The following is a 22,802-nucleotide window of genomic DNA, read 5'->3' on the forward strand; positions in this document are numbered from 1 at the left end:
CTCTCCACAATCCCTGCTGGCCCTGCTTTGCATAGTGCTCACCCCATCACACCCACCCTGCCGCTGATCAGAGCGATCATCGCTCCTGTGCTACACGCAGCCCATCAGCACACAGCTTGTATAGTGGAAGCGATACAAATCCTCTGCTTTGGGCCATTCCTCTTGCTCCACCTCATGCAAGGGTTCCATTTCTCCTCCATACGCTTACAGAGAGGTTCCTTATCTGGAATTTGCTCCCACAAAGCAGTTTATGTGCTGATTTTATCCAGGGATCTCCCCAAAATGCTGACCTAGAGCTCAGGCCATGAGAGCCAACAGGGCTGGGTGGATGCAATAAGGGAGCCCAGGCACTGCCTCTCTGCCCCACAAACAACTGCTCACACAAAGTTAATGTAGTTTTATTACATCTACAAACAACATTTACACAACACGGGGCTGCTGCAGACACTGGAGGGAAGAGCCTCCGCTCACCCCAAAGCCCAAGGCTGGGGGGACACGTGCTGCCCAGCCCAGAGCAGAAAGTAGAGGGTATGGGGGACAAGGACAGCACACCAAGAAGCTCAGGGTCACCCAGCAGGCTTGGGTGCCAGGAGCTGGAGGAGAAGATACTAGAGACATCAGTACTTGGGACGTTTCACCTCAACCCTGGAAGAGACAGAGGGGGAGGATGGTGGTGAGGATGCAGGGCAGAGAATCCATCACACTCCCCTGCCCAGGTCCTGTTAAGCTGAGCAGAGCAGAAGCACACTGAAGGGACTGAATGTTCTCCACTTTCCTTCCAGCCCCACTGTTGAGAGCCACTGGGGCAGTCTCTGCTCCCCCCAGTCCCTGGGTGAGGTGTCAGGAGCCAGTCAGGCCCCAGCACTGCCCTGAGCCAACAGCAGAGACGACTTTACAACTTACCCATCAGCCTCCAGCTTCTTCCTCTTCTCGATGATCTGCAGAGAAAGCACAAAGCCCATTTACCCTCAGGTTTCTGGCTGCCCACAGCCAGAGCAGAGGGGTTGAAAGGTGCAAAATACACTCAAGGAGAGCTGTAGCCAGGCCGGAGCAAACAGGTGAGCTGGAACTGTCTGCAAGATCCCCAAAGTCTGGAGAATCTGGGCCTGTTCCCCCTTTGCTCCATTTTGGCCACCAAAGACCCTTTGTTCTCACCTTCCTCGTGCCCATCCTGCACTGTTAGCGTGCTCATGGCCAGCTGGCACTGCCAGCACAGCCGCCAGCATTGCTGGTTAGGAAGTGGAGCCACTAAACATGACTTGTCCCCTCCAAGCCCCTTTGGATGGCTCCGAGCTGCCAGTTTTGGACATGTTCATCTACTGTAGAGCCCAAAGCAAAAAGCCCCCAGCTGGGACTGCTCCAAATGCAGCTCCAGATGCCTCTGCAGTCCTGGAGCCCCAAGTATTTGCTCAATGCTCTTGCAAGGAGCAAATCCAGCTTCTAGAGAGCCAGCCCTGCTGCATGCACGCACACACACACACCAGGACAGGGGCTGAGGAGCTATGACCAGGGCAGTGAGGGCAGATGAGGTGGGAACTCATGGTCTGACACAATGACAGCCCAGCATCAGGCACCCACCGCACTGATCTTCTTCCACTGCCGGTCCAGCTCTGCCTTGTCATTTGTCTCCTTAAAGCGACGGGTCTTGCGTCCCTCAGACATCTTGATCCCATACTGGAATGCTGCCCTGGGGAAGTAACAAGAGAGAGCTCAGCATCTGCAGGGGATCCACAGCCTGCCCCAGCCATCAGCCTGTACCCCAGCACTGGCTTGGACCCCTAAAAGCAGCCACTTGGGCAGGAGGCCTCAAGAGTGATCATAAGAGCAAAGAAGCCACCAGGCCACAGGCTCCACAGCTCCTCCCTAGGGAACCCCCTTCTTGTGTTTCAGCTCCCCCAGGACCCAGGTTTGGCCACCACAGCCACCCCCCAGCCAGAATCCTTGCTCAGCCCTTCCCAAGGGCTGCACTCACTTGGGCAGAGCCTCTTTGTTGTTCATGTATTCGCTGTACTCCTCCTGGGTGTCGAAGTCCCAGCGGCCCAGGGGTCCTTTCTTGTTACCCTGCAGAGAAAGAACGACTCAGAGCAACTCTTGAGCTGCAAACTGGGACAACAGATCCATCCAGGCATGCAGCAAATCAGCAAACCCCAAACACACCCAACATCCAGCCCCAGGCCATTCAGCCCCTCCACACATGGCTGCTTCTCTCCAGTGGGATACTGCATGGATGCTTAGTTCACTGCCTGGTCCCAACATACCTGATCCATTTTGCTGTAGTCCACCTCTTCATCACTGTCCACAGCCATATCATCCATTCTATAAAAAAGCAAAGCAAGCAAAGGGCTTGGAGTGGGTCCATGGGACACGGATGAGAACCTTGAAGCCAGGTCTGTCATGGCCTCCGACTGAACACACTCAGTTCCTGGACCAGAGCTAAGTTCCTCAGCTGCAAGCCCTCCAGGTGAGCTGGACCACAGGGCATCCAAGACTGCAAATGCTCCTAAGGTGACGCTGCAGGCTGAAAGCTGTTCCTCTTTGTGGCCAGAGCTCAAAGAGCATGTGAGTGACCAGGGAATCCAACAGACCCCCAGCCACCTCAGCCTCCCCCTGGCAGCCAACTCCAGGCAGCCACTTATAGCAGAGACCAGCTAAGAAAAACCCACTTCTGCCAGAACTAATGACACGAGGATCATTTTAACAGTAGGTTGCAACCCTATACAAAGCCAGACCTCCTCCTCCCAACACGCAGAGGGGCTGATGTTGAAGTTCTTGCTGCCAGAGAACAGCAGCCCCTCAGCATCCCGTCCTCCCAACCCACAGCCTCCTGCTGCTCCCTTACGTGGCAGGGTAGCACTCGGCATAGCTGTTGGACATGCCAAAGAAGTCCCCCAGCTGCTTCTTGTCTTCTGGCTTCTTCAATGTGACAACAGTCAAGGAAAGCACCACCATGAAGCCTTACAGCTACAGGCTGAGCACAGACAGCCCAACAGCCATGTCCTGCCCCAACAGAACCAAACCGGAGGCTGCAGAGCTTGTATTTGGCACATGAGCAGTAAGGTTTGGGTGGCATTTCTCTGCTACAGGAAGAAGAGCCCTCCCTAAGAGGAAGAACAGCCACGCAGCCATGCTCAGGCAAGGCCAGGCTGGCAGACAGTAAAGGATATGTCTCTGCTCCTTCCCAGCCAGTGGCTCCAGCAAACTTCTCGTTGATGGACTTGATGAGCTCCTTGGCTGAGCCGGGTCCTGGGCAGAGAGAGGAGTAGGCTGAGTTCTGGGGAGGAACAGCTCACCACAACACACATGGGGCTGGGCAGAGCCCACTTATGCACAACGAACTCTTTGGGATGGGGTAACAGGCAGGACAGGCTGTATAGGAGGTAGAGAAGCCAGGAGAACAGTGAGGAGCAGCAGGCCAGTTGGAGTACAGACAGGCATGGGCTGGTCCAAGGACACCCCAAATCCTCCTCAGCTTACAGCCAGAAGAGGGCTGTTTGAGCTGGTCTGCTGCCAGGGAAGTTTCTGCACAGGCTCTCAACCCAGGGTGTCATGCAGCACCCTGCAGGCACAAGACTCTTCACCCCAAAACCCTCACTGCAGACAATTCCCTACACCACAGCCAGCTCTGGGAGAACAGGGGGCTCAGGCAGCCCAGGGAGCCAAGCAGAAACCCGCAACCCCAGATGGCCTCACTCAAACATCCAGCCTCATTCAAACACCCACACCACTTGACTCACCTTTGTCGATGTCTGTAGGCTGCAAAGAAAAGGGAGAGATACATGTCACCCGGGGCAGTGAAAGCAAGCAAGAGGCAGCATTGCGTGACTTGGGATCTCTGCTTTAAGAGTCTATGTGGCAAGCACACAGAGCTGAACCATGAAAGCTCCACGCTTGTGCTGGTCCTGCCTTACTGAAGGAGAGGACAAGCACCCAGCCACCCATCATCCCCTGACTGGACAGACAGAGCTCAGCAAGAGCTGAACACTGGCACATGTGGGAGCACAACCAGAGGCACTCAAAGCCACCAGTGACCCTACCAACCCCACGGCTGCACTGTCCAGAGCACAGCGTTCAGGTGGGACAGTCCAGGCTTGCCAAGCAGCTCACCTCATCATCAGCCTTGGGCTTCTCAAAGTAGCTGTGCCTCTTCTTTTCCTCCTCCCGCTCCCGGTCCCGCTCACGCTCCCGGTCCCTGTCCCTTTCTCGATCCCTGTCCCGCTCCCGGTCCCTGTCACGCTCTCTCTCGCGGTACCTCTCCCGGTCCTTCTCCCGGGGCATCTTTGCAGTGGAGGGCACATAATCCCCAATGTCTTCAAAGATGCTAGAAGTGGAAAAGAGCGTCCATTATGTCTGCTGCAAGACAGGAAGCCACAATCACCTCCCTTTGAACTGGAGCCTAATAATGGAGCTGGAGCACCAACACCAAGAGCTAAGGACATCCACTAGGACTGGTTTCTGCATCTGTCACAGGTATCACTCTGTTTCTGCTCTCTTCTGCTGCCTGCACCGGCTTCTTGTGGTCCAGGACAACAGAGAGCCCTTGCCTGTCTCAAGCCGGAAACCATTAAACGGAGCTTGCCTCCAGCCTTGTCCTACCAACCGCAGGTCTGAAGAAGCAGCTCGCTCTACAGACACTAAACCCAGCCATCTCCAGATGTTGTAGGCCAGAAAGACATTCCTTAAGGCAGAGAGCTATGACTCCACAGCCTGGGACAGGAGGCACTTACTTCATATCAGCTTCAGGGGGCTTCTTCTCATCCAGCTTCCCTGCAAGGACACAACAGCAATGAGAGACATCATCCACTCTGCCACCTGTACTGCTTCCCTGTCCCCAGTCTGGTTACCAAGCCCCAAGAGTGGCAGGCCTGGAGGGTGTCCTGACTTCCTCTTCAGTTACCACAGCATATCTGATCCCTTCAGGAAACCATTTGGTCCTTCCTCAAAGCAGAGGACACTTCCCTAAGTGTCTGGGTCTTAACCAGGAAGAGCAGAGCAGCACAAGACACCCTCACAGCTAGAATGTCCCAGCTGCCACAGAGCAGCCTGCCTTCAGGACATTTGAAGTGCTTGGGGAGCCTTAGGAAATCTCTGTCCTCTGAGTCCATCACCTCATGGCACAGAAGAAGGCAGCAAACCAAAGCACACTTCATTGTCTTGGGATATGCTTCAAGCATTAAGTCCTGCTACTTGGTTCCCCTCAGCTCCTACCTTTGTCTTTCTTCTTGAGCTTCTTATTACGGGTCCCTTGCCTGAGATAGGAGAGGATCTGCGTCAGTTTGCTGATGACAATGTCATTGGTGGTCAGCGTGGTCTGTGCCTGGAAGAGAAATCCCCAAGGATGCATCTGACTCCCTTGAGAGGGAACCCCTCCTGGCAAGACCTGCTCAGGCCAATTTAGACCCGGGATGCTAGCTGGGTACCTCCATGGTGGGGCAGTCAGCCTTGCTGCGGATCAGCGTTGTGGGGATATCGGTGTCTGCATACTCATCATCCAGATCGACCACATAAGCCATCCTGCCAGGCAGGAACAGCTCATTCCGCTCATAGGCCTTGTTCTTGAACAGAATGCGGTAGATGTTGCGACCTGAGCAAGAGGGAAAGGTGTGAGAGAGCAATGGACAAGCCCATAGTGATGCATATTTAGTTTATCAGAAATATGAGAATCATCTCCTAAGAGACATGTTTCCTCCAGCCCTCAAATTCAGGACATCTACACCTCAAGCTTTCCCCCTCCAGTGACTAAAGGTTTTCATTCATCCCCCAGGATTTCTCCCACATTCACACAGCACAAGGTGCGAAACAGCCACATCCACCCAGTCTTACCCAGCCGGGTCTTGAACTCAATTTTATTCTCAGGATCTTCATCTTTCCTGAACAGAAGCAGAAAAGAAACAAGCATTATGCTAAGCACATCTCCTCTGCATCCTCCTCTCCAGGAGGCAGCTCCACTCAGGAGTTCAAATCCTCAACCACTCACTTAGTTTCTTTCTGGGGCTTCTCCATCATTTCCTCCTCTTCCTTCTCCTTGCTGGCAATCTCAGCCCGTACCTGGCCACATATAAATCCACATATTAGAGACCAATCCATGCCTCTGCTGCCCATCAGAACCAGTAAGCCCAACCCTTCCACCGCTCCCCAACCCTTCAGAGATCCTTCTCAGAAAGAGAAATCCACACTGACAAGATGGAAGCCTCTGTAAGTGGCAGCTACTACCCTCTGCCCATGGGAGCGGGCAGGGCAGAGCAGCAGCATGGTGGTCTCTGTGCTCACCTTCTGCAAGAGCGCGAAGTCCAGACCCTTCACCAAGTGGGTGTGCTCCATGTCACCACCCAAGAACTTGGACTCCTGGATCAACTGTCTTCTCTTCTCCGCAGCAGATTTATCCCTGCGTGACACAAATAGAGCCGGTTACAAGACCAGACCCACTGGAGCAACAGCAAGACAAGAAAATGCCACAAGCTCACGTACGCCTCTGCCGTCGGGCCCACAGCCCTGTAGTTGGCAGTTGTGCTGATCAGCTCTGTCTCCTCGTAGTCCTTGTTCACACCATCCCTCCTCTCCTTGGCTCGATCCCTGTACTTCTCAGCCAGCTCCCTCTCGCGCTCAATCTCCTGCTGGCGCAGCTTGGCATAATAGCTGGGTTGGACAAAGAGCTCAGGGTCAGAGACACGCTCACACTTTCGATGCACCCATCAGGTAACAACCCCCGAGGCCCCACACATGCTTGTCCTACTCTCAAGCCCTTCCCCCAAAACCTTCCTAAAGCACCATGAGACACAACACACCTGGAAGACATCAGACAAGATGAAACTGCTGTACTAACTGAAGAGGAACACAGTCTTCCCTTCCAAAGGGAAGGGGTTAAAGCAGTCCAGCTGTACAGATGTGTCCCAAAACCACTGTCACCAGTGCAGATGTCCTGCCACTGCCCTACCAGACACCTGCAGAGCCTCTTGTGCTTCTTCCAGATACAAAGTTCCATCCCCACCCTGCTGCAGCATCCCACATCTGCTCCCACAGGCAGACACTGAGTCCGAGCGATTTTCACTCTGCCTGGCTCCAAACCCCAAATAACCCAGGCTATTCAGGGTCCTCTTTGGTAGCCCGAGCTCAGAAGCTGCTCCCATGGGAGGGACGTGATGTATAAAGACAAGCCCTGATGAACTGCTTTCCCCATTTACCTTTTCTTCTTCCTCCTGCGAGCAGCAGGGTCCTCATCTTCGTTGTACTCCCGGGGCATCCTGGAAAAGGGTGAGAGAGCACAGATACAGTCTGCAGAGCCAAACCCATGCAGCTACACAGCAGTCCCTAGGACACAGCAGAGCACCGAGATGCTCAAAGATGGGAACAATCCAGTCGCAAGCCTCCCTAATTCCACTCTGTCAGCAGGGAGAGGAAAGAAAAACACTGATTTTCACCAAACAAAACCTAAATCTGCCTCCTGCATAAAGCATCTTCACAGCTATATAAGACTCCTCTGTTATTTACAGCAGTCCTGACCCTCCTGTTTCTCCACTTCACACATGTACAGCTTGCATGGATCCAAGCACTGAGGAAGGTGAGATCTGTTCCTCAGATTCATCAGCGAAAGTCCCTTTAGATAATTCACAGCAGGGCACAGGGTGAAGAGAGACAGGCTGAGATGGAGCCCAAGGAAAAGCTTTGTCCTGTGAACCAGAGTCGTACTCACTCATGGTGGCGAGATTTGGACGGTGGCGCAGATGTAGGCGCAGCCCGCGGGGTCATGAGCAGCTTTCTGAAGTCTTCATTGGTCAGCTTGGACCTGCAAGGAACAGAGGACACCGAAACCATCATCCCCCAGTGAGTTCTGACAGCCTCCAAGGAGGCAGAGAGTTTGTGATCGGGTCGGACACGGGTCCCACGGAGGGAGCCCAAAGGCTGCACTGCAGCAATCACTCCAGCCTCTAGACCAGGCAGTCAGGCTCAGGCCCCACAGCCCCGGTCAAGTCCCACCCCAGTGCCCCAGTGCTGGACTCACTGGTGGAAGGAGTGCGAGTCGTCCACATCGTGGCCATCAGGGGCCAGGGGGTTGGAGAACGGTTCATCTGGAGAACAGGAGGAAACGGAGCACTCAGTCTGCCTGACGGCTGCACCCCCTCCAGCCCTCCCAGCCCGATCCCTGCTCGGGAACAGGGAAGGAAGCACCATTCACCCCCCGGCAGTGATCTGCCAAGCCCAGGCCACCGACACGCTGGGGTGGCCTCACCAGGGCACACGGGTACTGGTTTGGGTCGGAAGAGACCTTAAAGCTCATCCAGTTCCACCCCCCTGCCACGGGCAGGGACCCCTTCCACTGGAGCAGCTTGCTCCAAGCCCCTGTGTCCAACCTGGCCTTGAGCACTTCCCCAAACACCCCCGGGAGCTCCGCTCCCTCCAGCTCCTGCGCTGCCACCGCTCCCGTTCCCCAGCAGCGCTGCTCCTCTCACTAGGCCTACGAACGGGGTCCGCCGTTCCCCAAGCCCCGGGCCGGCCTACACCGCCCCACCCCGAGCCGCTCCGCACTCCAGGAGCGCCGCTGCCCCTCCTCCCCCCCAGCCAGGCGCCCCGGAGCTCCGCGGTGCGCGGTGCCCGGTGCCCGGTGTCCGGTGCGCGGTGCCCGGTCCCCGCTCACTGTCGCGCTCCGGCATCGCGCCCCGATCCGATCCCCTCTGCCCGCTGCGGGCCCTCGACACCGCCGCTCCCCTTCCCAGCAACCCCGCGGCGGGCGCTGCCATTGGCCGGCGCCGAGGCCACGCCCCCATGTTGTGGTGGGGAGCGCAGGGAAGATGGCGGCGGCCGTGAGGGGCATCGGGAGCGGGCTGGGCCGCGGCCTGCGGGAGCTGCGCTTCCACCTCTGCCAGCGCTCCGCGGGCAGCCGCGGCGTCAGGTGAGCGGGGGGCGGGCAGAGCCCGGGCTGGAGCCGCCGCTGCACGGGTGGGCCGGGCGCTGGGGCGTGAGCAGCCCCGGGACCCGGGTTCCTCTTCACTCCCTCCGCAGAGACTTCATCGAGCAGCACTACGTGACCCTGAAGAAGGCGAACCCCGACTTCCCCATCCTGATCCGCGAGTGCTCCGGGGTGCAGCCGCGGCTCTGGGCGCGCTTCGGTGAGTGGAAACACGGCCCGGGCCTGTGCGGCCATAGCGAAGGACACTGCGAGGGGCAAGCTCGGAGGAGGTGCAGGGACCTCGTGTGGGGCAGGAAAGGGATCTACGGCTCTGGAGGTGCCTTGCAACTCGTGGCTGTGATCTCCTGCCCCTGCAGGACCCTTACGCAGTGAAATCATAGATTGGTTTGGGTTGGAAGGGACCTTAAAGCTCCTCCAGTTCCAACCCCCTGCCATGGGCAGGGACACCTCACACTAAACCAGGTCACCCAAGGCTCTGTCCAGCCTGGCCTTGAGCACCGCCAGGGATGGAGCACTCACAACCTCCCTGGGCAACCCATTCCAGTGCCTCAGCACCCTTACAGTAAAGAATTTCTTCCTTATATCCAATCTAAACTTCCCCTGTTTAAGTTTGAACTCATTACCCCTTGTCCTATCACTACAGTCCCTGATGAGGAGTCCCTCTCCAGCATCCTTGTAGCCCCCTTCAGATACTGAAAGGTTGCTTGTTCCTGTGTTTTCACAAATGTTGGGAAAGGCCAAGGAAGGAACAGAAAAGCTCCTCTAAAGGCTTTGTTTCTTTCTTAATGCCACTTGGGGTGGAAAAAAGTAAGTTAGAAACTTTCTTTCAAAGAGATGCAATGACTCTTTAGCAAGTTTCCCAGTGTGAGCACACAGGACCATAGAGCCTCTTGGTGCAGTGTGCCTGTTTCCTGTCTAGATGTGACTTGGAGGAGCACACACCCGCAGGCAGGGTGCTGCAGTAGGAACTGGGGTTTCAGCACTATTCTACTGAAGCATTGGTGAGCATCTCTGTGTGAGCAGGCCAGAAGCCACCAGGTTGCTTTGGGATGTGGTGCTGGCCTCTGCCCAGCTGCTGTGCAGCAGGAGTTAACAAAAACCACGTTGGGCTGCACTGGCTTCTCCCTAGGGGACAGGCTGGGAATACAGAGAAGGTAGAAGCAGTATCTCACACGTGGGGCAGAGGCTGGTGTGAAGGGCAGTGATGGGCACCTGGGCTGTGACACTTGGGAAACTAGAGCAGGGCTTTCTGTTGCCCTTGCAGCAGAGAAGAACCAAAGCACTGACTCTCCCCCCTCACCCTCTGTCTTTCCTGCAGAGTTTGGCAGGGAAAGGAGTGTGCCTCTGAACAACCTGAGTGCAGATGAAGTGGCCAAGGCCCTGGAGACCATTGTGAAGAGCACGGGGTGAAGACAGGCAGTAAACACACACGTGCTGAAGACTTGACTGATGATCTTTAACGTAAAACATGTATCTTTTAACTTATCAATCACATAAAAGCAATGTGCTTACCCTGAGCTTCATATGTTGGGTTTTAAAGCCAAAAGGAGACACTGGAGGGATCCAGTAGGGTTTATCCATCACCTCTCTGCATCAGGAGCCTGCTCTGGGTTCCAGCCCAGCTCTGCCCTTGCACCAAGCCCATGGAAGGCACAAGGCATTCTCCTGGTAGCTCTGAGATGGTGACAAGGATGGAAACAGCCTTATCTTGCCAAGGACCAGCATCCCTGTGCAGCCAGCAGTGGTGCTTACTGCTGGGGGTTAGACCTCTGACCAGCCTTTGGGAAAGCAGGGCATGGAGTGAACATGGACCTACCCCTCCTCAGAGCACAGGGGGAGGGAAGGAAGGTGGTCTGGGAGAAGGCGGACTGCCCAGGGGCTGTCCCACCATGTCCAACAGTGCTCGTGCCCGCTCCTGGAGCTCTGGGGTGCTCTGCTGCTGCTCAAGGGCCTGGTGCCCGCCTTGTCTGATGAAGTCAGCAGCAGCCTGTGAGAGAGGAGAGGGGTGATAGCTGGCAGTGTGCCACTTGAGTGGCTGCAGCAGATGATCCTGTCTGCCCAGAGCCACCACTGGGAATGGGGTTGAAGGAACTCCCGGACACTGAAGTCCCAAGCCAGGTGAACCAGTCATGGTGATTGCTGGCTGGGCATGCACAGAGCTTAAAGTAACCACAACTGAATCAAAAGAATCCCCCTCATAATAACCTCAAACTGTACAAACAACTTGCCCCAAAAAACAGTTGGCAGACTCACAGACTGGGGTGGAAGGGACCTTAAAGCTCATCCTGTTCCACCCCCTTACCACAGGCAGGGACACCTTCCACTAGAGCAGCTTGCTTCAAGCCCTGTCCAGCCTGGCCTTGGAACACTGCCAGGGATGGGGCAGCCACAGCTTCTCTGGGCACCCTGTGCCAGCGCCTCAGCACCCTTATAGTAAAGAGATCTAAATCTCCCCTCTGTCAGTTTAAAGCCATGTCCCTACAGGCCCTTGCCCAAAGCCCCTCTCCAGCTTTCTTGTAGGCCCCCTTTGTCAATGAAAGAACTTCCGAGAGGCACAGAAGGGTGTAAGCACTTCCATCCTCTGCCTCATGCAAGTACCCCACTTCAGGCATGTGTTTGAGTGCTGAGGAGTGGGGGGTAGTGGGGCAATGACAGAATGCATTTAAATCATCATCATCATCCCCATCTCGGGCTTGATTCTGGGCTCTTACCTCTGGGCAGTGCAGGAAGAGGAGGTGCAGCAGCTCCAAGCACTGCCCCACAGCCTCGGGGTCGGGCAGGGTGAGGGTGGGCAGCAGCAGGGGCAGGGCTGGCTGCTGGTGCAGCCGCTGGCAGAACACTGGTCCCTTCGCTGCTATATTGCACACAACTGTCAGGACCTGGGTGGAGAAACCATGACAGGGAATGAGCAGTGAATGTGCAACTTGCTCCAAGCCCCGTCCAACCTGGCCTTGAACACTGCCAGGGATGGCACAGCCGCAGCTTTTGAAAGCTCCTGAAAGTCCAGTGCTTCCCTCCAGACCTGGGGCACACGGTGAGGTCTTACCAACACGGTGGCCATCTCGGAACAGGGCAGGAGCTGCAGCAGGGCTGGGAGCAGGTCCATGGAGAGCAGAGCAGAGCAGAAGAAGGGCTCATGTGCTGGTGTGGGCAGAGGAGGAACATGTCAGTAAACCTGAGGTTCTGAGGAGGTCTCTGCAGACAAGGCTGCCAGCAGTCGAGGTAGGGCCTGGCATCAGCTCTGGCTCTGTGGAACGCTCACCTGTGAGGTTGTTCAGCAGCCAGAGACACTCCTGGGCGATGAAGGGGTGCCGCTGGAGGAAGCTCTGGAGGATGAGGAAGATGGCGATGAGCAGGCGCTCATCCTGCACCTGCACTTCACAGCCTGTGTCCTCTGCGAGCAGGTTGCTGAGACACCGCAGCACCGGGCACACGAGCTGTGACAGTGGGAACACAAGAGCCCTTTACACAACCATATCCCTACAGTGCTGCTGAGAACAGCCAGTGCTCAGTGCCCTGCCCTTGTCTTACCAGCTCCAGGCCCTCAGCAGCATCGGGAGGGGGTTCAGAAGCCAGGTCGAGCAAGACTGAAGTGAGGGCAGGCAAAGCCCCTAGTGATAGCAGAGCTGTGTTTGCCGTTTGGCTGCAAAGGAAGAGGCAACATGGGTGCCCGTGGTGCTCAGAGGGAAAACTGCTGCAGCCCTGCACAAGAACAGGGCCTGGGAACTCAGAGCATTCTCCTGAACCACCACAGGGCTTCTTTCTCGTATGAGCAGCAGCCTGTGACTCAGTTTAAAAGCCCATGGCAAACAGAGCCACTGGAGTTATCTGTGTGGGTCTGGAAACAGCTCCAATCCTTTTGAGTATCCACACGTTCCTTTTTGCTGGGGCTGCTGAAAGAGATGGCAATGGAGCAGCCACACCAAGGCAGAGAGCAGCCAGCCTGGCCAGGTGACACTGGGCAAGTCCCAGAGCATGAGGATTTAGGGAGTAGGGGAGACAAGTCCAGCCATGGGGAGATGATTTGCAGGGGTTCAGAGGACTGGGAACAGCCTCCTCAGGTTTATCACCTGTTAAGACCTTGTAAAGGAACTCCATGATCAGATGGAATGGGAATGGCCAGGATGGCAGGGAAGTTGTTTTCTCAAGAGAAAGAGGCAAGGGGAGGCAATTCAGGTCCCCTCACAGGACCCTGAGCCTTTGAGCCTCTCTGGCTGCCCCCAGGGAAGGCAAACTGAGGAGAGAAAAGCACTTTACCTACAAATGATGTAGTGCAGACACCATGCAAACTCCACGGCTGCTCCTATCCCAGCCTTGAGGCCCGAGCAAACCAGTCGAAGCATGTGCTGGGGGAGAGCAGAGGCCAGAACCAGGCTGGGGTCAGAACAACAGAGTTAATGGAGGCACAGGCCAGAGCACAAACACAACAGACACCTGACAGGCAGGCACCAGCCCTGGCCACATGCTCCACGGACAGACCTGGAAGAGACTCCTGCCAAAGGGCTGCAGCCTCAGACACCACTGAGGCCCAGCTCAAGCTCTCCCTGGTCATGGCAGGGCCTGGGGGCTCTCAAGGCACCGTGGCTGGGGTCACACTTTTGGCACTGGGGGCTGTCAAGCTGGTCTTGTCCTTTGCAGGAGGAATACAGCCAGCATTGCCCTGCGAGCCTGCCCTGCTCCACACTGTCCTTTACTGAAATACCAGAGCTGTCTGCTCAGATGAGGCTGAGGGAGAAGAGTCAAGCCCCACACCCCGATCTGCAACGAAACCTCCATCGTTCTGCTAAGGTTCTGCTCTGAACAATTAATATCACTGCAATGGGAAAGGAGTTGTTGTCCCTGGCACGCAAATACCACACTGAGCCCCAGGGCCCATCCTGATGTAGGGTTATGAGGCTGGGACTCACGGAATGATCTCTGTGGGGGCTTCTTTGGCTTGGAGGAGCTGCGAGAGGACGTAGCCCAGACCTTCCAGCACAGCCTCATGTGGGGACTGCAATCAGAGAGAGCAAAGCTAATCCCACATGACAGAGCCGGGGGATTCCAGCAGCTGAGAGCAAGATACCTCTTTGGAACACCAAAGAGAGCAGCCGAGAGGCACAGCTTAGTACCTACAGCCAACACCTAAAGACCATGAGAAGAGGGCCATTCTGGGGCAGGGCAGGGGAAGTGTAGCTGAGCTGTTTCACCCACCTGGATGCAGGACACCAGCACTGGAATGATGCCCTGAGGCAGAAGCCGCTTCCTCACAGCTTCGCTTTCTACTACCAGATTCCCCAGCGTGTACAAACACAGCTCCTGAAACACACCAAGAGAGCAGGTCACCCATGGCAGGGGTTTGGAACTGGATGAGTTTTAAGGTCCCTTCCAGACCAAACCATTCTGTGATACGATTCTATGATTTCCCCGAGACCCTTCTAATTCCACAGTATTTCCCTGGAAAGATTGTCCCTGTGCTACGTTAAAATGTGCTTATCACCTTGGGGTTGCTCACCAGCTTGTTCCTTAGCTCCTACCCTGTCTGCCTCTCAGAAGAGCACAGTGTGCAACACAGGGTGCACTGCTCAGCAGCTGGCAATACAGAGCTATGCCTTTGCCCAGGTCAAACTGCACCGCTTGGAGCCGCAGGCACTCTGCTCCTCTGACCCAAATTCCTGGTTCTTGCACGCAGGTACCCTGCCAAGGCAGCTCATGACCCAGCCTGCAGCTGCTCATTCCTTTCACTTTTCCAACCTCTTTTCAAACACTCAGCTGACTTTCATCTGGTATTTCTGCTTTACCCAGACAGAGACACCAGGGTACCTCCTGTCCAGGCCCAGGGGCCAGAACTCACATCTAAGGATGGAGCCCAACTGCCACATCGCAGTCCCCAAATGGAGCTTGGAGCTGGAGAAGAGTCATTGCAAATGGGGCAAAACACTGGCTCCTGGGCTGTGGCAGGAGGATTTGCCTGGCCTGGATAAGACCTGAGAACATTTAGGAGCAGCCTGCAGCTACCTGGAACACAATGAAACCAAACTCCTCTTGGGGTTGGAACAGGGCACAGTGAAAGGGGATCTCCGTATGTTCAAGACTTGGCCAGATGCTGGGCTAGCACTGGGGACAAGGGGAAGGCTGGAGCAGAGACTTCCAGGGGCCCCTTCCTGCCAGCACTCCGCTGTGAGCCACCTTAGGCTAAGGCTGGCCAAGAGAGGCCAACACCCAACTGCTATCAAAGGGTTATCAGGAGCCAGCGCCCAGGCAAACACGGATCTTACCGTGAATTCAATGCTGTGTCCAGAGAGGTAGGTGAGGAGGTAGGAGGTCACTGGCAGACATGCCTCAGCCACAGCAGGGTCACTGGAGTGGGACAGCTCGTGGAGACAGCGGCCTGCCTGCATTTGCACGTCAGCCAGGCTGCTGGTGAAGAGCCCGATGAGCGTCCGGATGCTGCCGTCCAGCCTGGTGGAACACAAGAGGTGCCATCACCTCCTGGCCTCCCACCCTCAGCCACACACCAGCTCACGCACACAGGGACTGGGACAAAGGGCCGCTCTGGACATGCCCAAGATAACAGCCATGCAGGGCCAAGACCTGGGCTGACCTGACAAACTTCTGCTGAGTCTCCTTGTTCCGCAGAGCCCAGCAGAGGCGGCCGAGAGATCTTTTCCTGTCCTCAGAACCCTTTTGCACGCTCCTGAGCAGCTCGAGGACCTGTCCAAGAATGGAAAGACGGATGGGTGAACAGCAGTGACAGGGTTACGATTTCATCCCATTCATCCTGGGGGCAAAGAAACCCAGGGCAAAAAGAGATGGTCACAAAGAACCTCACTGTATCTCACTGTGGCACTGACTCAGAAAACACTCCCCAGCCCACGGCCACCCGGGCTCCTCTGTGTGCCTGGAGGCTGGGAAGACCCCAGGAACCCCCAACACCACGTTCCTCACCTCATTCTCCGAGAGAGGGTCCGGCTCAATCCCTGCTCCGTCCTGTGCCCCCTCCTCTGCTGCAGTGTCCTCCCGCAGCAGCCGCTTGCTGACCAGCTGCTCCTGCCGCCGGGCTTTCCTGAGCGCTGTGATTGAAACGGTCCCTGTCACCACCGGCCTGGGTCAAGGCGCTTGCCCATGCCAGCAAAGAGCCTCATTCCTGTTAACAGGGAGACGCTGCCAGCGCCTCCTGAGTGCGCCGGGGCGGGATGTGAGACAGGGGCTGCACTCAGACCCTGCACAGCCAGGGCTGGGTGAGCCAGGCTGGACGGGGCTTGGAGCAGCCTGCTCCAGGGGAAGGTGTCCCTGCCCACGGCAGGGGGCTGGGACTGGATGAGCTTTAGGGTCCCTCCCAACACAAACGAATCTGGAATTCTATGATTCTAAATGGCACAAAAGCACCAGAGGTGTGAGGAGCAGGGTGGTTTCACACAGGCAGGCTTCAAAAAACCCAACCCGCAGGAGGAAATGGGGAATCCAGGTCACAAACACGCGGGTTTATAAAGAAAAGAGGCTGTAAAACGCTAAAAACGCTAAAAACGCTTCCCCGAGGGGCAGGGACCCGCAGCCACCGCCCCCTGTGCACCGCGGGGTGCGCGGCCAGGGCCGGGTGCGGGTCCCGCCGCGGGGCAGCGCTGCGGCCCACCGGGGCTCCCGCCCGGCCCCGCCACCCCGGGAGCCGCCCCCGTCCCTCCGCGCTGCCGCCCGCACACGGGCGGGCCCCGGCCCCTTCCGGACCTGCCTCCTGCTCCCGCCGCCGCGCCCGCAGCTCCTCCGCAACACGGATGCAGCACCCGGGCCCGCGCGGCCGCCGGCCCCACATGGCGGCGGCGGGAGGAGGAGGAGGAGGAGGAGGAGGAGGAGGAGGAGGAGGAGGAGGAACCGGACTGGGGCGGGGCCGCCAGTGCCGGTCCCGGGCGCCCCCCTCCCGCCTACCCCGAGCGCCGGGACCGGCCCTTCCCGAGGCGCTGCTGGGCCCCCCGGCATCGCCCGCTGCGGCCGCCAGGGGGAGCTCGGCAGCGCCGCTGCGGGGCTGGAATTCGATGAGCTCCTGGGCAGGAGCTCTTCCCTGTGAGGGTGCTGAGGCGCTGGCACAGGGTGCCCAGAGAAGCTGTGGCTGCCCCATCCCTGGCAGTGCTCAAGGCCAGGCTGGACACAGGGGCTTGGAGCAAGCTGCTCCAGTGGAAGGGGTCCCTGCCCGGGGCAGGGGTTGGAGCTGGGTGAGCTTTAAGGTCCCTTCCAACCCAAACCAGGCTGGGATTCTCTGAAGCCGTGCAGCTGCCATGCTCAGGCAGGGTTTCTCCCCCACAGGGCTGGGTTGCGTGCTTCTCCAACCCAAAAGAAGCACAGACACTTAACCAGAAACGTCAGACAATGGTTCTTAGCGTGCTGGGATCTTCCACAGCGGTTACAAGAAGAAGAAGTCAGCACCCAAAGGATGGCTCTGAACCCACAGGTTTGTCTGTTTGACCACCAAGGAGGGAAGAGTGCTCAGTTTTACCCAAAAAGGCATTTGGGGGAATTTTGGCAGCTGGTGCCCAGGAATGAGCAATTAAAAGGGACCAGGGCTGGAGATGCCACCCTTACCCAAAGAACTGAAACTGCTGTGGCTTTTCCACAGTGCACCCAGACCTGCCTTCCCTTCACCCATCCCAGCAGCAGTGCAGTGGGACAGGCAGCTGTGCCCCAGCCTTGTCGCACCGACAGCAGCTCTGGAATGCCTGCAAATGCATCTTCTAGCCATGCAGTTTCATTGCCTTTTGGAAACCCTTTCTGAAGGCCAGCACAGGCAGAGGAATCCCTGGTGAAGAAATCCCTGACAGACCTTTCCAAGTGCTCGGTGGCCTGTGCTCACTGACGCAGAACGCCGACACTTTGGTGTAGGCACAGCCACCAGCTGCCAAAGGAGCACAGGGCAAGTGATGCGACTTCATCGGCCAACCTGCTGAAGCCGACCTTGGTGAAGAAGTGCCCTTCGCAGCACTGGGCTGTGCACACAGCCCGAGGGAAGTTGTCCCATCCCCATCCCACACAGGACACAGGCGTCTGGGGATGTTTGGATGCTGGGTGTGGTATTCCCGTACCCTGCTGGGGGTGCTGGTCAACAAGAAACTCCCCATGGCCGGGCTTCAGTGTGCGCTTGAGCCCAGAACCCCCCGTGTGCTGGGCTGCACCCCCAGAGCGTGAGCAGCAGCTCAGGGAGGGGATCCTGCCCCTCTGCTGGGCTCTGGGGAGAACCCCCCTGCAGTCCTGATCCAGCTCTGGGGCAGCAGCACAAGAGGGACGTGGAGCTGTTGGAGCGAGTCCATGGAGATGCTGCGAGGGCTGGAGCAGCTCTGCTCTGGAGCCAGGCTGAGAGAGCTGGGCTGGGTCAGCCTGGAGAAGAGAAGGCTCCTGAAGGGGAGACCTGAGAGCAGCTCCAGTGCCTAAAGGGGCTGCAGGAAACCTGGAGAGGGGCTTGGGACAAGGGCCTGTAGGGACAGGCGAAGGGGAATGGCTTTAACCTGCCATAGGGGAGATTGAGATGAGCTCTCAGGCAGAAGCTCTTCCCTGTGAGGGTGCTGAGGCGCTGGCACAGGGTGCCCAGAGAAGCTGTGGCTGCCCCATCCCTGGCAGTGCTCAAGGCCAGGTTGGACACAGGGGCTTGGAGCAAGCTGCTCCAGTGGAAGGTGTCCCTGCCCATGGCAGGGGTTGAAACTGGATGAGCTTTAAGGTCCCTTCCAACCCAAACCATTCTATTATTCTTCATTGCCTCCTGCATGGTGCTCAGTATTGGGCTCTGAGGCACAGCAAGCCCAGAGCATCTGGAAGCAAAGATGTGTTTGGGATGGTCCTGGGAGTGCATTTAGGGAACTTTGACCATGCTCTCCTCCCTCATCCTTCCTAGGAAAGAGCACTGGCACCCAGACCAAACATGCCCGCAGCCATGGGCAGCCACAAGCTTTGCTGCAGGGAAACGAAGTTGGGCGGTTGCTGCACAGCACGTGGCTCCCCGGGCACAGCCCGTCCTGCTCAGGAAGCTCTGCAGCAGGAGCAGGGCAGCAGCCAGGAGCTTGCCCCGGGGTGCCCCCCACCCCACTGCGCGCTGCGATCACAGCAGGAGCGGCTGAGCGAGCGCGAAGGCATCTGCAAGACACCTGCGGGCACCAACGTCTCACCCAGCTGCGGGACCGGGGGCAGGAGGGAGCTGAGCATTGCGAAGCCTTTGGCACCTAAGCCCTGGGTTTGGCAGCAGCGGGAGGAAGCAGCTGTGGGGCAGGGAAGCGTTCCAGTGTGCGCGGTGAGTCACTGCACAAACCCACCCCCGCTGCACGCTGTGACCCCCGTGAGGGGGACAACACACACAGCTTCTCCCCAGCAGCGTGGTGCAGCCCCCCGACGGCACAGGGAGGTAGGGCTCCGTTTGTTCTTGCCTTGGGAGGGATCTGGGATATGGCCAGAAAGAGCCGACCGAGGCAAGCGCTGGCACAGACTTGCTCAAAGCAGGAGGTTGGAGACCCCTGAAGCCTCGTCGCCGCCACCCCGCCTGGGTGCCTGGATGGAGCTGAGTCAGCGAGTTCTTAGCAGACTTTAATCCTTGCTTGCTACTTCCCTGCAATCTGTTAAAACTCTCCTGTCGGCTGCACAGCAAAGCCAAGCCTGGTGCTGACAGGGATGCGCCGGACCCTCAGATGTGATTTTCTGCTTTCCCCTTGGAAACTGGTAATGAATCAAGTCACTTGGGTGAGAAAAAGGAAAATATGAAGCCTCTGTTGCAATTTCCTGCTTCAGATTACAGAGCACAAACTCAGAGAAGCAAACAGAGCTGTGGCTCTCCCATCATGTGGTCAGACCGACATTTCTGGCTTCCCTGTCCTTAACTCCTGGTTTTAGTTTCTCCTGATCCGTGGGATTTCCTGGTCTCTCAGGAGCAGGACTCCGCAGCGGGGCAGCCCAGGCAGGAAAGCACAGAGCTGAAACCCTGCTTTTGGGTTGCGGGAGACCGGTGCCATCAACTCCCTCCCAGTTTTGCTGGTGACAGAGCTTTGCCCTGATGAGTGTGCTGGATCCATATGAAGGACACTCAGCTGGGCAGGAGGGATGAGGGCAGCGCTGTGTCCCTCAGGGGTGGCTCTCCATGGTCCTCTGCCCATGTTGGCTGCATCTCAGTGGTCCTCTCAGCTGCCTCTCACCGCTGCTCTCTCCTTGTTTCTAGGTCATTCAACATGAGCGTGGCTGTTCTCTTCCTCCTAGGGCTGGGGCTGTTGGAGGCAGAATGCAGGTGCTTCTTCAACCGCACTCAGGAGCACTGTGTGTGCTACAACCTGTCCCAGGAAAGCGCCGACAGCATCATCCAGTGCCTCCCAGCCTCTGTCGTGGAGTTTCGGGGGGGAGACCTGGAGAGATACGTAGCCTTCACCATCAGTGACCCGGACCCCTCTACCATTGAGATGCTGGGCTCCCTGGTATTCAGGAAGATCATCTTTGGTGATCTCCTGGTGCCCGAGATACTCCTCGCCCAAGTGCTGAGGTTCTTCTCCTACACCCACGTCCAGGAGCTGGTGTTTGACAGCTGTGTTTTTGAGGGCAGAGGCAACTGGGACAGAATGGCAGGCCAGGACTTGCCCATATTGTCCCTGCGCTTCCACAACGTGAGCTCCGCCGCACTGACGGGCCGCGAGCAGGACTTCTCCAGCCTGAGCAGCTTCCTCGGGGCTCTGCAGGAGCTGTCCATCACCACCTCCCGCCTCACCGGCCTGCCCTGCACCATCGGGAGGCTCTTCACAGCCCTGCGTTCCCTGGACATGGCACAGAACAGCCTTGGGGATGAGAGTCTGATGCCCGCTTTCTGCAGCGGGGCTTTCCCTCAGCTCCGGGTGCTGAGTCTGCAGCGCAACAACCTGACATCCTACCACAGCGTGTGTGAGGGCATGCAGCTGCTGCGGGAGCTCCAGCATCTCGACCTCAGCCAGAACAAGCTCACGGCAGCCTCTTCCTCCTCCTGCCGGTGGCCGTTGTCCCTCCGCAGCTTTAACTTGTCTGACGCTGGCTTGGAAGAGGTCCTCACACCTCTGCCCCCCAGCCTGGAAGTGCTGGACATGAGCTGCAACCACCTCCACACTGTAGACATCTCCCTCAGCTCCTTGAAGAAGCTCTTCCTGAGCCAAAACATGCTGGAGGCTGCGCCCTCCATCAGGAATTACCCCTTGTTGGACACCCTGCACCTGGACAACAACTCCATCACGGAGCTGCCGTGGGATGAGATGAAGAACCTGCGGGATGTGGCCGCAGCCGACAACCCCTACATGTGCTCGTGCTCCGAGGCGGGGGGGCTGCAGGCACTGGCAGCCGTGGGGCAGCTGGGGCAGGGCTGGCCCCAGCACTACATGTGCCACGCTCCCCCTCACTACCGGGGCAGGCTGGTGGAGGACGTGCCGGTCTCGGTGCTGCAGTGTAACAGCGCTGCTGTGGTTGTCCCCATCTGCATCGTCCTGGTCCTGATCTTAGCGGCTGGAGCTGTCTCCTTGGTCAGATCCAGACCTGGGCTCATCCGATCCTGCCCCAGAGTGTGAAGGGGACCTGTGACCATCCCCATGGGGGCTGCAAGGACAGGAGCTCTGTGGGAAGATTCATAGAACTCCCAGGTGCTGGTAAAGGGCTCTCAGTGTCCCTGGTTGTCGTGGTTTAAGCCCAGCCAGCAACTAAACACCACACAGCCACTTACCCCCTGCCTGTGGGATGGGAGGGAGAACTGGAAATCAGGCATAAAACCTGCGGGTTGAGGTAAGAACAGTCTGATAATTGAAATAAAAGTAAAATAGAATAATAATAAAACAGGAACAACAACAGTAATGACAGTAACAACAATAATGCTAGCCATAGCTGGTACCCTTAATAATATCAAGGGTACTAGCTAGTAAGCTACAGTGATGATGATACTACTAATAATAATAGGAAAAGAGAGGAAGGAATAACCCCCTCCCCACTAGCCCCTTCAGGGCAGCTCCCCCAGTTTATATTCCATATAGAAATATGTATAAACACATATAAGCCCCCGTTTATAGTTTATGTTGCAGTTTTATCCCACTGGGCATGCCATGCTGTGGGATGGAATCCCAGTTTGGCTGGTTTGGGTCAGGGGTCCTGTCTCTACTTCCTCCCGGCTTCTTGTGCCCCTCCTCACTGGCAGAGCATGAGAGACAGAACAGTCCTTGATCAGGGTGAGTGCTGCTGAGCAACAACTAAAACATGGGTCTGTTATCAGCATTAGTCTTGAACTTAAAGCCAGAACACAGCTCTGCACCAGCTACTAGGAAGAAAATGAACCCTATCCCAGCCAAGGACACCAGTCCAGGCTATGGAGCAGGATGGTCCCCAGAATTATCCCACAGTGCCTGCTGCTTGCTCCTTGTGCCTAGAAAGCCTTCATGCTAGTCTAAGGTCCCTCACATCCCACCCCTGCCTTGCAAAGATGTCCCTCGTGGAGCCAGGAGTGAATGGGTCCAGGCACTTGTCTCCCGTGCTGCTGCTGACTCCTGCTCAGCCTCCAGCCTGCACCCAACGTCCATTAATAATGCAGGGGAACAGGATCCCCCCGTGTAACCCCATCCCCTGCCCTGTCCAGCCACTGCTGAGCTGGCCATGGCTGCTGGGGAGGTGAGTGCCATGGTGGGGACATCACAGGGTGGTTTGGGGGCTCCCCTGCGTGTGTGGGGCAGGACCCAGCTCGTCCCCCTCTGCCCTGTGTCCCGGCAGGATGTGTGTGTGAAAGCGGCCGTGGGACTGCACAAGGCAGCAGGTAGGGCTCTGCTCAGCACCTCAGGGCCTTCAGCGTGAGCCCCCATGCCAGGGGACTGGTGCTGGTGGGCCTGGCCTGGGCAGTGCTGATGGGGAGGGGGTGTCCTCCCCGTCCTGGAGGCTCTGAGCACTGATCATGGTGGGAGGGCTTCGGAAC

The 22,802-nt window shown here is 57.2% G+C and overlaps 4 protein-coding genes across 7 annotated transcripts; 2 read left to right on the plus strand and 2 right to left on the minus strand.

Moving 5' to 3' along the window:
- Nucleotides 1-382: 382 nt before the first annotated feature.
- Nucleotides 383-8,738, minus strand: IK (IK cytokine). The gene is made up of 20 exons (XM_065690319.1): nt 8,630-8,738; nt 7,997-8,063; nt 7,688-7,780; nt 7,179-7,238; nt 6,466-6,633; nt 6,268-6,382; nt 5,975-6,045; nt 5,821-5,867; nt 5,418-5,581; nt 5,206-5,314; nt 4,725-4,764; nt 4,105-4,318; nt 3,735-3,753; nt 3,163-3,243; nt 2,840-2,918; nt 2,259-2,316; nt 1,973-2,061; nt 1,579-1,687; nt 904-938; nt 383-645 (listed from the first exon to the last, which is right to left on the minus strand). Exons 1-20 carry the CDS (start codon nt 8,730-8,732, stop codon nt 618-620), a joined length of 1,749 nt encoding a protein of 582 aa, XP_065546391.1. The 5' UTR covers nt 8,733-8,738; the 3' UTR covers nt 383-617.
- Nucleotides 8,739-8,742: 4 nt separating this feature from the next.
- On the plus strand, nt 8,743-10,419 carry NDUFA2 (NADH:ubiquinone oxidoreductase subunit A2). Its single transcript, XM_065690322.1, has 3 exons — nt 8,743-8,884; nt 8,995-9,101; nt 10,221-10,419. The coding sequence occupies exons 1-3, from the start codon at nt 8,784-8,786 to the stop codon at nt 10,310-10,312; spliced, it is 300 nt and encodes a 99-aa protein (XP_065546394.1). The 5' UTR covers nt 8,743-8,783; the 3' UTR covers nt 10,313-10,419.
- TMCO6 (transmembrane and coiled-coil domains 6) lies at nt 10,338-16,714 on the minus strand. 2 transcript variants are annotated; one of them, XM_065690321.1, is made up of 13 exons: nt 16,607-16,714; nt 15,830-15,954; nt 15,486-15,595; nt 15,160-15,343; nt 14,096-14,200; nt 13,810-13,895; nt 13,160-13,276; nt 12,434-12,545; nt 12,165-12,339; nt 11,949-12,043; nt 11,614-11,781; nt 10,719-10,889; nt 10,338-10,576 (listed from the first exon to the last, which is right to left on the minus strand). In XM_065690321.1, exons 1-12 carry the CDS (start codon nt 16,689-16,691, stop codon nt 10,725-10,727), a joined length of 1,527 nt encoding a protein of 508 aa, XP_065546393.1. In that variant the 5' UTR covers nt 16,692-16,714; the 3' UTR covers nt 10,338-10,576; nt 10,719-10,724. The 2 variants fall into 2 exon arrangements, with proteins under 2 accessions (XP_065546393.1, XP_065546392.1); XM_065690320.1 differs by having other exon boundaries at nt 10,338-10,889.
- A 2,159-nt stretch (nt 16,715-18,873) lies between these two features.
- On the plus strand, nt 18,874-21,694 carry CD14 (CD14 molecule). Of its 3 annotated transcripts, none has more exons than XM_065690383.1 (2): nt 18,874-19,259; nt 20,064-21,694. In XM_065690383.1, the coding sequence occupies exon 2, from the start codon at nt 20,074-20,076 to the stop codon at nt 21,418-21,420; it is 1,347 nt and encodes a 448-aa protein (XP_065546455.1). In that variant the 5' UTR covers nt 18,874-19,259; nt 20,064-20,073; the 3' UTR covers nt 21,421-21,694. The 3 variants fall into 3 exon arrangements, with proteins under 3 accessions (XP_065546455.1, XP_065546454.1, XP_065546456.1); XM_065690382.1 differs by having other exon boundaries at nt 18,874-19,148; XM_065690384.1 differs by lacking the exon at nt 18,874-19,259 and adding an exon at nt 19,281-19,570.
- Nucleotides 21,695-22,802: the final 1,108 nt, after the last annotated feature.

This window comes from Lathamus discolor, chromosome 10 (assembly GCF_037157495.1).
Source record: "Lathamus discolor isolate bLatDis1 chromosome 10, bLatDis1.hap1, whole genome shotgun sequence".
NCBI classification, from domain to species: domain Eukaryota; kingdom Metazoa; phylum Chordata; class Aves; order Psittaciformes; family Psittacidae; genus Lathamus; species Lathamus discolor.

Bases quoted from the DNA above. Each gene is read 5' to 3' on its own strand.
- IK (XM_065690319.1), bottom strand. From the start codon at position 8,732: ATGGCAGCGCCCGCCGCGGGGTTGCTGGGAAGGGGAGCGGCGGTGTCG. The intron at 6,634-7,178 runs GTAAATGGGGAA...TGTCCAACCCAG, and splicing joins CGCAGGAGGAAGAAGAAAAG to CTATTATGCCAAGCTGCGCC. The intron at 646-903 runs GTAAGTTGTAAA...TGTCTCTTCCAG, and splicing joins AAGAAGCTGGAGGCTGATGG to GGTTGAGGTGAAACGTCCCA.
- NDUFA2 (XM_065690322.1), top strand. From the start codon at position 8,784: ATGGCGGCGGCCGTGAGGGGCATCGGGAGCGGGCTGGGCCGCGGCCTG. The intron at 8,885-8,994 runs GTGAGCGGGGGG...CTCCCTCCGCAG, and splicing joins GCGGGCAGCCGCGGCGTCAG to AGACTTCATCGAGCAGCACT. The intron at 9,102-10,220 runs GTGAGTGGAAAC...TCTTTCCTGCAG, and splicing joins GCGGCTCTGGGCGCGCTTCG to AGTTTGGCAGGGAAAGGAGT.
- TMCO6 (XM_065690321.1), bottom strand. From the start codon at position 16,691: ATGTGGGGCCGGCGGCCGCGCGGGCCCGGGTGCTGCATCCGTGTTGCG. The intron at 14,201-15,159 runs GTAAGATCCGTG...GGTGTGTTTCAG, and splicing joins GACACAGCATTGAATTCACG to GAGCTGTGTTTGTACACGCT. The intron at 12,044-12,164 runs GTGAGCGTTCCA...TGCCCACACCAG, and splicing joins GCTGCTGAACAACCTCACAG to CACATGAGCCCTTCTTCTGC.
- CD14 (XM_065690383.1), top strand. From the start codon at position 20,074: ATGAGCGTGGCTGTTCTCTTCCTCCTAGGGCTGGGGCTGTTGGAGGCA.